At 36.4% G+C, this 14,151-nt stretch overlaps 1 protein-coding gene across 3 annotated transcripts in view; it reads left to right on the top strand.

The window, feature by feature from the left end:
• The window catches only part of LOC109063082 (protein c-ets-1-B), a 50,156-nt gene that overhangs the window by 13,393 nt on the left and 22,612 nt on the right, over positions 1–14,151 (top strand). Inside the window, exon 1 of one of the 3 annotated variants that reach the window (XM_042774751.1) lies at positions 13,150–13,418. The exons of the other annotated variants lie outside the window; for them this stretch is intronic. Coding sequence (XP_042630685.1) covers positions 13,361–13,418 — 58 coding nt within the window. The 5' untranslated portion in view covers positions 13,150–13,360. Of the gene's footprint in view, positions 1–13,149; positions 13,419–14,151 lie in introns of those variants that run through there. 3 annotated transcript variants of the gene reach the window in all.

Genomic DNA, 14,151 nt, shown 5'->3' with positions numbered 1-14,151 from the left:
ATTAACCATAGCAAATTTGAAGTCTCTAACTTAAACTCTGTAGCGCCACCACTTGTCTGAAATTTCACTCATGTTTATGCTAATAATTTTTGAACTCTCAAAAACACAAAACTTCAAAAATCATAAGGTTTAGTTTGTTTGCTTTTTTCAGTTGTTCAAAAAAACTTTGTGTGTGCCATTGTAAACTCACAAAACACACCACATCGACTTGACTTTTTGTACTCGTACTAGGCCGTTGCGCTAATTTTTACAAAATCAAAAAAACTTTGTGTGTGCCATTGTAAACTCACAAAACACACCACATCGATTTGATAAAATTGACAACAATTCCAAAACTTTGTGTGTGCCATTGTAAACTCACAAAACACACCACATCGATTTGATAACAGTGCCAACTATTGGTCAAACGTGATAAGCCAATAAATCATAATACTAGAGGTTGTATTTATCATGATCATCCTAAAATTGCTTCTATTACTAATTGTTGTATTTGGTCTGATGCTCCATGCTATTATTATTATTATTATTATTATTATTATTATTATTAGTAGTAGTAGTAGTAGTAGTAGTATTACCACCATTGTATATTCCCTTTCTTAGATTATAAACAAACATTTTAAAGTAAACATTAATATATTTCTTTAAAATTTTGTTTATATTATAGACACACACACACACAGACACACACAAAAAAAAAAAAAAGAAACACACACACACACACACACATATATATATATATATATATATATATATATATATTGTTAAAAAAAATTCCATCCAACACTTTATCTCATTAAAAAATGTGTTTTACTCTGAAATGTCATATTTGAGACGTAAAATGGGTTGTGGGTAGAAAAAAAAACACAATACTCAGAATGAGGTCAATAAACTCTTGACACAATATAAAGTTGAGGCCTGTTTGGTGTAAAACAGATCTTTGTGTGTGTGTGTGTGTGTGTGTGTGTGTGTGTGTGTGTGTGTGTGTGTGTGTGGGTGAGACTGTGAAATGTGCATGTGTGCAAACACACGCTTCACATTTGAGGAGGAGGACACTGCGATGCATCTGGTAAAAGCATCTCTTTGGGGGTCAATGTCCTCGTCGTCCCCCAGAGAACAATGTTTTCTCTGCCACACTCAGTGTATGTGTGAGTACGTGTGTTTTTATTTGTGTGTCTTGGATAGAGGAGGTGACTGCATGCACTAGATTTTTCTGTCCAGGACATTTTTTTTAAATGTTTATTCTGAATGAGAACATTCCTCCCAGTGTTTGACATCAGCCTCCCTGCTTTTCAAAACGCCAGAAAAATCTGCGACATGCGCCATCTGTACATGCATGTGCGTGTTGGGATGGATCCAGCAATGGCACCAACTATTGCTTGACACCTCCCCAAATGGAACACAAGGCCATAAGGGTACAAGGGTGCAAGGGCTCAGCAGTGGCCGTCCTTTTCCCAAGCCTCAGGGCCCCTCGGGGAGCGCGGGGGGGATCGGGCCGGGTCAGGTTTGATGGGATTTGCTGATGTTTGTTGCTGGAGCAACTCACTGTATGAGTATGTCACACCATCATAAACAATGTCAACTGGAAAAAAACGACCTGTTGAACTTTTTCCTTGGAGGTGATGCATGTGAGGGCCGAGCGCTGTGAACGCTCTGATGTTTGGGGTTTTATTTAATACGACAGGCCATGAGTTTAGAGCGATTTTAGAGGCTGGTAGAATCCAGAGATGCTGTTTCTCGTTTGTTTCTTTAGTCATGGCTGAGGCACGGTTTAGTCAGATCTAAAGCGAACGAGCTCGCCTGTGTGAGACGGTAACCTCAAAACACACTCTTGAACTGTCATCCAAGCCACTGCGTGCAAAAACCGTTGGACTGCTACAGCTGTTAGTCAGAATGAAACGGGCCACCCTCCTGTCACCCAGAAGATCTCGTCTGGAGCAGTTAGAATGACTTTCTACCTTATACTTTGATCTGAAGTCATCAAGTGTCAATTTGACACTTTTTTGTGGACTATTGCAAATATATTTAAATACACAAATATATTTCAAGTTTCAATAGAAATTATATTAAAGTATATTTTAGTTTATAATAAATGCTTGTCAGTACATTTAGCAGTGACTTAAACAGTATTTCAAAGACAATAGAAGTAATTAAGAAACTACTTGAGTGGGTCAAAAAAGTTAATGGAATAGCATTTAATATAAGTTTAGGCTTATACATTTTCATTTAATGGTAAATAGCATGCAATTTGTGTCTGAAAAAGAGTGTATTACTTTTTCCACAATGGACATTAGCCATCAGTTTGTCATTTCAATACACCTTTTGTGACCTATTGCACATATACTGTGTGAAATAAATGATAAAAAAGTTAGGCATTAAAGTATATTTTAGTTTATCATAAATGCTTGCCAGTGCATTCAGCAGTAACTTTATCAGTATTTCAAAGACAATAGAAGTAATCGTGACACTACATAATGAAGCACTTAAGTCCTAATGAAGTTGGTGAAAAAAATCATGCAGCTGCATTTAATATACATTTAAACGGATGCATTTTTTTTTTTTTTTAAATAACATGCAATTAAGTGTCTGGAAACAGACAAAAGTCTCCCAGTATATCTGGATTCACCCTTACTGTTTTTACTTTTCCCAGTCACAGCCTTGCTATACTAAACTGCATTTGAAAACTGAATTCATTTCAAGCGATATCTGTAATTTGCCTGCCCATTGCTTTTTACACATCATTTGCATAACGTTTAGCATTTTGCAACTTTATCACATGCTCACTTACTTTACGCTCCACTGTCAATCCCACAATCCCTCACATAATTTGCTGATTAGCTCCCACAGAGAACGAATGGGAGCCGCCTGCTCTTTAAGCATGACTTTATGATGTTAAGCGTTACCTCAGAGTTGACAGACTCAGTTTTTCGGTTCGGGATTACGTCAGTTTTTCCGTCCTTTTCACGAAAGCAAAATCTTTCGGAAAGATGTGACCAAATGTAGTTCCTGATGTAATTTTTTTGACTACATGATTTGGCTTTCCAGACGTCATGTTTTCCTCTGTCCTTTTTAAGTACTATCCAATCACGTGCAAAAGCTTATGATGTTTAACAAACCAGTGCCATTATTGCTGCAAATGAAGGTGGAATTTATTCCATGACTATTAGAACAGCAGGCCGGCCTTTGGTTTCCAGGTGTGCCATGAAACGTGCCGCATGACACACCATAACACACATAGACATGCACAGACGCCCACATGTTTTCAGACAGCTTCAGCAGAGCTGTACGAGTCCTGCATCTGTAGGCTGTAGGCGCAGGTGCAGGCAGTTAAACCAGAGACACGCTATAAACGGCTTTTGCGTACTACACATATGGGACCTGTATGTGGAGAGGGAAAGCTTGTGTCAGTTTTCTGCGACGTGTCACATACTGTTGCTCCTCAAGTCCATCAAGAAGTAATTATATTTCACAAAGAACATGCACTGGTAGACTATACTTTTCTATTCAGCATACATGCAATCATGTAATAAATCTACATCTCTACAGCCCAGATGTGAATGCTGCTTATCAAATGCTTTCCAAAGAAAAAACATGCAACCATTAAGCAATAAGGAGACATTTTTCTTAAAAAAACTCCCAAAAAAACAAAATAAACAACAATAAAAAAATTCAAAAAACTGCGCAGAGTAAGCCAACTACACCCTTATCATGATCAGCCCTTGTGAAAAAGAACCATGCTGAATTGAATTGAATTGAATGTGCATTTGTAGTGTACTTCAAATATTAAAAGTATTTAAAGTATATACTGTATATATATACTGTATATATATATATATATATATATATATATATATATATTTTATTTTTTTTTTTTTTGCACTTGAAGAAAAATACAAACACACCAATTTGGGTGAACTATCCCTTTAAGTGCACTTGAAGAAAAAGACACTTTCATGATGTTTCCTAACACACTTTTGAATAGTGCACTTTGTAATGTCATATTAAGTTTTACTTTAACGTTTTAAATGATTAGTTTTAATGATCTTTCATTGTGCTTTAAAGGAGTGCGCTTGTTTTGATGTGTTTAATAACATACCAAAGTGCATGTGAAGTACATGATTATAATTTTAACTTGATAATAACATGTTAATTAAAATGTTATTTTACTAATTAATTCAGATTTTGCTGAGCTAGTTTGCTGAACAGAAATGTATATAAAAATTGCTAAATGCAGCTAAAAAAAGTGGAATGTTTAATTTCACAAACTATAGCTTCAGACTGGATTCTTCTGTTTCATTCAGTTATATAGTTGGGTGATGAAACGTCATCTTTTTCCTGGATATGGCCGGGATTTCTGAATTGTCTAAATCATCCGAGCTTTGTCCTACTTGCTGAAGGTAATGACTGAGAAGTAGTTTGACCAATAGCAAGTGTTGGGAGGTAATGCAATGCAAGTAACATCATGCATGTAATTAGATTACTTGTTTTCAAGTGACTAGTAAAGTTACATTAATTTTACATTTACAAGAGAAAATCTGATTTACTTTTTTTTTTTTTTTTTTTCAAATAAGTAACACAAGTTACTTTGTTCTCCCATTTATGCACTGACAGCTCTCCTGTTCTGATGTTGAGAGATATTGGGAGTAAGTGCAGAGGCAGAGGCTTAGTAATTTAACGTTTGGCGTGAAAGGGACTTTACAGTTGCCAAAGTATAACTTATATAAATATATATATATATATATATATATATATATATATATATATATATATATATATATATATATAGATATAAACAAGTCCAGCTGAGGTGACAAAAAGTAACACAAATTACCGTAATGCATTACGTTCCATTAAAAAAAAATGTAACAGTGACAATTTTTATGAATTTTTATGCAAAATATTGTAATGCTTTGCTTTTTAAAAGTAACTTTCCCCAACACTGCCAACAGCATGCAGGCCTTCTACGTAATCACCAAATCGTGACGTGCGAGAAGCCAGGATCTGCAGAGAACTGTCAAAGCAATGCAAATGTGTATGTGTACATATAATGTATGTACTCCAGAGAACACGTCAATAGGAAAACAAAGCAAAAACCTGGACATTTTAGGCAATTTAGAAATCCAGACCAGGACATGTCTGAGTAGAAGAGGATGAATGGTCACCCTACTTTATAATATCATTTAAAAATGTTACCTTTCTCCACTTCTCTTATTCACCAGACTTCATTGCTCAAATTTCACATGTACAGAGAGTCCAATGACACAGATGCACACACTCATAAATACATGTTCTTACAGCTCCATTCATTGAAATCACACAAGCACTGTAAACTCCCACATCAACACACACACACACACATTTGGGCCACACTGACAGCTGTGTTATGCAGCTCTGGCACCGCTGGCTTGCATTTAAGTGATTTGACAACTGGACAGCTGAATTGAGGAGAATCTGCAGAGCTGATATTGAGAAGTGTGTGTATGATGTTGTGTGGAAGCACCTTCCAGTGTGTGTGTTTGTGTGTGTGTGCTAAGCCTGTATCTTTGTATACAGATGCGTGTGTGTGTGTGTGTGTGTGTGTGTGTGTGTGTGTGTGTGTGTGTGTGTGTGTGTGTGTGTTTGGAGGAGAGTGCTGTCTCTGATGAGGGGCACGTCCTCGTGGGACAAGGCCCATTTTTTCTGGGTTAAAATAAACAGACAACTGGCGGGGGTCTGGGGGTTATGGGAAAGGAGGAAACAGTGATGCTAATCAGTCCTGCACACACTTCCCCCAACTGTAAAACAAAGAGACAGAGAGAGAGAGAGAGAGAGAGAGAGAGATTTTTAGCTGTTAGTGCGCATGAGTGAAAGTTTAGGACTACAGCTCCACTTAGCAAGGTCAAGTGTCGAAATTAACTCTCCAGATCATTTTATTTCTTTATTACGGTTTTCACAAAGGCAATCCATGTTATGTGATATTACAAAATCAAATGTATAGGCAACAATTACACAAGCTTACACGTCATGCATAATTTGTACAATTAAAGGGATAGTATTTTGTCATATATATTCTGACATATATAATGTGTGGAACATAAAGGATTTTAATGTAAAGCATAATGTCCAAATTTTTCATATGGAAAGTGGATGGGGATTAATTTGTCTTGAAAATGCAAAAAGCACCATAAAAGTATCAGAAAAGTGGTCCTTTCAAGTTGCGTGCTGTAAAAGTGCACTGAATGTGTACTTGTAGTGTGTCTGTGTAATGTTAATGGGACACTTTCACGACTATGTTTCAAAACACACTTAAGTACGCTTTTGAAAAGTACACTTACTAAACAATGTCGAAGTAAACATTTTAAATACATTTTTAAATCATCATGTTTTAAAGAAGTACACTTATTTTTATGAGTTGAGTAACAGAAATTACATTAACATATATTTTAGTTTATCATACTGTAAATGCTTGTCAGCACATTCAGCAGTAACATTAACCATATTTCAAAGACAAAAGATGTAATTATGACATTGCATATAAAGATTTATTGAAGTCCTATAAGTGGGTCAAAACACACTTTTAAGTTCAACTAATTGCATATATATATATATATATATATATATATATATATATATATATATATATATATATATATATATATATATATATATATATATATATATATATATATCATACAATATATATATTTCATTTAAATTGTACATAACAAACAGTTAGGTGTTTCAAAGATTACATTTAGTTCGCACTGAAGTATATTCTCTTAAAGTTTATTATTTCTGTAAGCACTCTTTTTAAAAGTATGCTTATTCTTTGTCTGAATCTTGCGTGGGGCATTTTTAACTCAGCATGACATTTGAGAGTGAATCTTCATTTGCATGGAAAAGAGCAGCTCAGATATTCTGCCTAAGATCTTATTTTGTGCTGCACAGAAGCAAGAAAGTCATACAGATTTGGAATACCATGTGGGTGATTAAAAAAGACAGGATATTTGATGCACATGGCCCGTGTATTGTAGCATTCCTGCAGTATATGATGGATTGAATAAACCAGCAGCCTCTGACTTGACAGATCAATGGACTGAGGAGCACCAGTGCCGTGGCCTGTTGTGTGTGTGTGTGTGTGTGTGTTTTTTTACCTGTATTTTTAATTTTGCATAAAAGACAGGACGACTGGGCAAAGACGCCTAGAGAGGGGAGGAGAAGAAGAGGGCAAGATGGAGAGATGTAATTTAATTTGCCAAACAATGGGGTGAATAGCAGGCACGTGGTGGAGCTAATGGAGGAGAGAGATGTCCTTTTTTAGCAGTACTAATTGATAAGAAAGAGCTTTGCCTTTGTTCAAGCAGTTCCCCTCCCCACCTGTCTGGGACACCATCGGTAAACCCCCATCTGCTGTCCAGGGTCCTCATTAACTATTTACCATTATTTATATTTTATCTAAGGCTCACTTAAAGTAAATCTTCAAAAACACTAAATATTCAATAATCTTTAGCAAATCTATCATTTTAAAATTACAACATGATATTATAAGAAAAACAATATCATGTTGTAATTTTAAAATGATAGATTTTTTATTTATACTTACATTTTTATCTATATTTAGATATTTATCATAATTTAGTTAAAAAATTATTTAGACAAAATAGTTTAGAATTTGAATATTTAAAATGTAAGTATTTGTATTACACACACACACACACACACACACACACACAATTTATCTTTAATTATTATTATTTTTTTTATTATTATTAAGTGTTACATAATGTCAAACTGTTTCTGCAGTAGTGCCAGACTTATAATTCATTTGTTAAGCATAATGATTTTTGATTTGTGCCCATCAAGTTTTTTTTTCAAATACATACATACATAAATTAACCATAATACTATGACCTATATGAATTACTCATGACATTTTTGCCCACTCCCAGTTTAAATGCTATTTGATGTCATGCATAAGCTCTTCCTGTTAGCACCCGTGGCTCAATTCTTGATGGTAGTCATTATACAGTTGTTGCAGTGCTCAGCTCTTCCCCGGCCTCATCTGATACCTCATAACTGTCGAAACCATGACAACAGCACAGTGGCGATTAGAGAAGCGGTGTCTACGCCGGGGTCTTCCTGCAGCATAATGAACTCAATAACACAGCCTGATTCCCCTCCTCAGGGTAAATTCCCAAACAACTATGAACAGTTCTGAGGCAAAGCACATGCTTCCAGTAAGTGCGACGGGCCAGAGAGCGAGAGACGGGTTTTTCCTTCACTGTATCCTGGAGACTGCTTGTTTTGGGGAGTCAACAACTTATGTTGTTGCATGCAACCTAAGTTGGAGAATGAATGAATTTTAGTTTTATGAATCAAAACCAAGACTCCCCCGTGTTCATGCAGAATTTCTTATAATTCCAGAAGCGTTGGCTACCTAGAGGAGGTTTCTGAGAAATCCTGTTACCCAACAGTTAGCTGGTATTTGAGTAGCTAACCCAGAATTTGCTGGTTTGTACACAACAATTTTCCATCTTATAATATAGCGGCCAACAAGACATGGGAAGACATGAAGAAACATGAAAAAAATAAACCAAAACCTTAAATATAAGAATATACACTAACCACTCAATCATACTTTACTACAACCGAAACAATTCAATAATACAAAAAAAACAATTCATGGATCTAATACACAAAGTTTAAATAATAATGATTTTTAAATGGTTTTGCACCAAGTCTCTTCGGCTCACCAATGCCGCATTTATTTGATTTAAAATGCATTCAAATAAGTAATATTGTGAAATAAATTTACTCCTGTCTTCAGTGTCACATGATCCTTCAGAAATCATTCTAATTTGCTGATTTGCTGCTTCGTCGTACATAGACGTCCTTTCTTAAAAGGAGAAAAAGGGCCACTCAGCAACCTCTGGCTCTGATATTAGTCAGCAACCCCATTAGTCTTAATGGCCGTCTCTGGGCGCAAGGGAGCCTGGTCTGTCCTTTTAAAAGTACATATAAGGAGCTCATTAAGACTTAAAACAAAGCGGAGCAGTGAGAGGGGGTCAAACGAACGAGTGAATGAGTGAGTGACTGACTGGCAGAAGGGGGAGAAGTGCGAGATCTCCTCCTTCCATTAAGATCCCTTCCCCCTTCTAGCTCTCATTGACGGGTTCTTGTGACCACAGAAGCTCCATAAAGGCTCAGCCATTTCCATAATCGCTCATATCTGTCGGATGAAACACTATCCAGACAGCTTAATGGACACTCTGAAGAATCCCTGTTTAAAAATCCATAGCTAATCAATAACGCTGGCTCCCGGCCTCTCAGCACCGCTCGCAGATGTGCGCCGCCGTACTCGCAGCCTAGTATTGACCCGGCTAATAGGGTTATTCCGAATCCAGAGACCTGTGCTGGTCACATTTCTTACCTCAGCTTTCCATCACCGAAGCTCTTTGTGGAAAATCCGGGAGGTCAGAATTAGTTTTACGGAAACGCACGAGTCCGCAATGCGTTCTAGGCAGCCGTTCCCACAGTTGTCAAAGCCGTTGGGCTCCACTTAGGAAACGAGCTGATCAGCACATGAAAATTGCAAAGGCAATCTGTTACCATGGCAACTAATTAAGTTAACGCAGTCGCAGGCCCTCATCCCTCCGCCTCCATTCACCTCCTTTTAGACGCGAGTCAATCTTTGCTCAAATCCATATGCAGGGTGATTTGATTTACAAAACTGAATTTGAGCTGTTCACAACATGAGTCAAAACCAACAAGATATACATTCGTTGACATTTGAGCTGTTTCCATGCAAATAAAATGGATTTTTTTTTTTAAACACATAATAACTGAGTAGCAAATCAGCATATGAGACTGATTAGTGAAGGATCATGTGACACTGAAGACTGGAGTAATGATGCTGAAAATTCATCTTTGATCACAGAAATAAATTACATTTGAACAGATATATTCAAGTAGTAACAGTTATTTTAAATTGTAATAATATTTGACAATATTACTGTTTGTACCATACTTTTGGTGACATAAATGTTGCCTGGTGAGCATAACAGACTTCAAAAACATTTAAAAATCAATCGCACGTGTCAATCTTTGCTCAAATCCATAAGTACGGTGATTCAGTTTATAAAATTCAATTTGAACTGTTCACAACATAAGTCGAAACCAACCAGATATGCGTTTGTTGTGGTTTGGGCACTGGTTTAATGTAAATAAAGTGGATTTTTTATTTATTTTTTTATTTTTTTAATTAGAGGTGTTTAACCGAGCGGCAACCTCGCGCTCTCTCTCGTGAAGCCAATAAGGAAGTGACTAAAACTGCAATTCATCGATGGCCGCTTGAGGCTGTTCAGTCCCATAGACTCCTTATGTTAAAATGCCCAACTTTACAGCAGAAAAAAACATGTTTTTACAGCCTGGTGCAAAAACATGATTTTGTTCTATATAGCTAATTTTGCCCTTCGTGACAACTGTGAGGGGGGGTGAATTTTTTTATAACTCTCCGTTTAAATTATATTAAGCCTTAAAGTTCTGCATAATTAGGGGTGGCCACTTGAGTGACAGGTGGATTGCCGCTTGACAATGCCGGCGCGCTAGGTCGTCGCTTCATCAACAACCTCCCGCCTTTTTGCCCATTTTCGATTATCCGGCAGAGTCGCGCGGTGACGCGATGCCAAGATGGCGACGGGGCCCGCTCTGCACACTTTGAGCTTCAAAACCGCTATTGAAGAGTCTATGGGTGACGTTCCTAAATTGGGTTTTTACTGATCTACACAATATGTGTTTAACGCAGGCTTCTGAAAGTTGGCTGTAGGATTCAGATCCAGCGCTGCCGGTGTGGCGAGAGGATCCTCTGTTAAATCCTAAATTGGGTTTTTACTGATCTAGTCAAGGTGGGCAGGAAATACGCTGAGGTGTTTATGAGGGCTGGGTCGAAGTTATGAGAGCACTCGTTACTTTCAGATCATTTGCAGTGTATTAGCCAGACGGGAGACGTGTCTTTTTATCCTCTTTTGTTGCTCGTGTGATTCCTCCGCTCCGGTGAGAGTTCAACTGAGCGTAGCGTCAGCCATTCACAATGACGAATGGGATACTAAAACACGAGCCAGCACGGATTACACTGTTTATCTGTGTTTTTAAATAGACTGGATAGTTTTCTTGCCCTTGGCAGCTTTTCCTTGAGAAAGTGAGGTGTGTCGCATTCATCATTTGGAGGTCAGCGCATGTCTCGGCTTTTGAAATCGACAAAGTACAGCACATGCAAGTACATGGGTGTTTGTGAGCTATTATGGTGATATGACACTTTCAGCAGTAGATTGCATCAGTGTAGTTAGGCAACATTTTTCTCATGTGTTTTTTTGAGTTTGCAGAAATTGCTCAAGACTATTCAACAAACAATGGACAAGATGTGACCTCCGTTTCTTTATGAAACTGCTCTCTTTGTTAACATCAGCTTCTCTGTATTGAATAAGGCCCTAAAAGTAAGTGAAATTAACAAATGGGAAGTTCCCATAACTATTCAAGTGGCAATTGTGCCCAATAAATGACCAAACTTGTTTTCAGGTCAGATGTAATCACAGCTTTGTGATCCCTGGTGACTGTACACTAAAATGCAATGCTCCGTCTCATTGGTGGGGCTTCATTTTGGTGCAAAAGAGAGGGTGGAGATGCAAAAGCCACATTTGAAATCTGTTTACACTGATTTGTCAGTGGTGGCATAACTGCATTCAAATACGACTCACAATTGTGGGAAACGTGTCGAAGTCTTGAGCACAGCAAATAGAAAACAAGAAGGTGATTGGGATGACTGGTAAATATTCATCTGGCTCTTAAAGATGCAGTGCAAAGAAAAGGGTAGACTGAGACTGAAGAGCCATACTGTAAAAAAAAAAAATATATATATATATATTATACCAACTAAAATAATATCAACATTTTAGGTTTAACAGACTTAACTTAAAAACACAAAAACAAAACATATTTCATAAACTGATGTAATGTTTATATACCAACTTATTGAAGTAATAATATCTGTTTTGTACCACTGTAATACACTGATAATCATCAAAAACAGATGGTGATAAATAAGTCACATGATGAATTAAAGCTCATCACAAACAGCTTTTCCACAAGCTAAGAAGGGAAACGCTTAGCTTATATATAGAAGGTGCACTGTGTCATTCACACAAATACTAAACACCAGCATGGTAACACACTGAAATAATGCAATAAACATTCATTTAACAACATTAGATGTAAGATAAAACCCTAATGTACACAACTAATAATAATAATAATAATAATAATAATAATAATAATAATAATAATAATAATAAAAGAAAAAGTTATTTTAATGAAAAACTTCCAATATGAAGTGTCATGCAAGGAATTTTGGGAGTGTCAATTGACTTTTTTTTTTTTTTTTTTACTGCAAATTATACAAAGGTGATCTTTTTCATTTCCATAAACTGTAATTTTAACAGTATTTTACTGTTAAATATAATTAAAGTTATTAATATATAAAATCAACTATATATATATATATATATATATATATATATACAGTGCAGAGGAATTGATAATTTTCTACATTCTGACAATCAATAATACAGTCTATATTAGAAGTGTCTGTTCTAAAGTGCAATGACATGTTGCGATGCACCTTCAGTTTCTTTTATTACCTACTGCTTTTATTGCAGCTTTTTTATTATTAAAATTAAACACTTCTTCTTCTTCTCTTCATTAAAACTTTAAGCAAAATCATTAAGTGGCATCTTTCCAATATCTTCTTTCCAATTAAGGACACATTTAATTGCCCATATTAAGCTATATATCTATATTATAATATATATACATATATATAATAATATATATATATATATATATGTGTGTGTGTGTGTGTGTGTGTGTGTGTGTGTGTGTGTGTGTGTGTGTGTGTGTGTATAATATGAAAAAAAAAAATATACAAGTTAATTATACCAATGGATTTACAAAAAAGTGTTAGTGGACGTTTTGAAATGAAATGCAGCTTCAACTGTTCCAGAGCTCTGGCGGCGCGTGCAGAATAGAGTGTAATTGAATTGAATCAGCGTGTAACGCCGCCCCCTTTACGCGGGGATCAGCCTCTTTCTTGCCGCACACAGAACCGCCCTGGACCGGGGTAACTAACAGAGGGAGGGAATGAAAGACTGATTGAGATAGAACTGAGAAAGAGAGAGGGAGGGAAAGAGACGCTTCAGTACTTCAGAGATCGGATCTTGTTAAGGGGACACCGGTGTCATTTCTAAGAAACTCCAGGCACACAGACGGACTTTGGAGGACACATTTGGGACTAAAAACATCCAAACTGACTTTGTGCATTGAATGCGTGACAATGACGGCAGCTGTCGATATTAAGCCGTTAACTATAATAAAATCTGAAAAAGTAGACGGTAAGTGCTCTAATCGTTTTCTCATCCGTATTGTTTTGATTTTAGATTATTACAACATGCGTCTTCGTCACTTGTCCAGTCAGTTATGAGTAACTTTTGTGCATATTGAGGTAATGTCTGTGTGAAATGCATTGAAATCGAGATAATGTAACATACAGTCATGATTTTATGTCAAACAGCAATTTTCCGAAACTCGTTGCAACATCAAATGTTTTTGATCAGCGAGTGATAGACAGGTATGATGACAGCCTGCACGCGGCGCTCCAGATGTGCCAGTCGCTGACTCTTGATAATCTGATAACATGATAATCTTTATTATGTAACATACGAACCCATTGGTTTTTACACAGCTAAGTGAGCACATGCAGTTCACCCCTGGTCTAAATTCAACCAAGTTAGTAAATATGTTTTATATGTGATCACAATTGAAACCAGTGAGGAGAAATCGCTTAGTTGTTCAATAAGACCCAACAGCAAGTTGCATACAGTAGACTAAGATTATAATGTATTATCAGGCTATTGTGGGAAAATGTATCGATTAATACAAGAATACATATCTTTTTACTTTGTTACATTTGTTACACTTTTTTTCTTCCAATTATTATGCAAATTAGCCAGTTACATATTGGGATTTATTATCTTTTTTGTTTTTTCACTGGCCACAAATGTGACATGTTTGCATGAATTGTGATCATGAGACAGCAATAATACACTGTTTATATACTCTTTAAAT

Source organism: Cyprinus carpio, chromosome A18, assembly GCF_018340385.1.
Source record: "Cyprinus carpio isolate SPL01 chromosome A18, ASM1834038v1, whole genome shotgun sequence".
Lineage (NCBI taxonomy): Eukaryota > Metazoa > Chordata > Actinopteri > Cypriniformes > Cyprinidae > Cyprinus > Cyprinus carpio.
The sequence above is the reverse complement of the archived record's forward strand: the minus strand, read 5'-3'. Positions and strand labels throughout refer to the sequence as shown.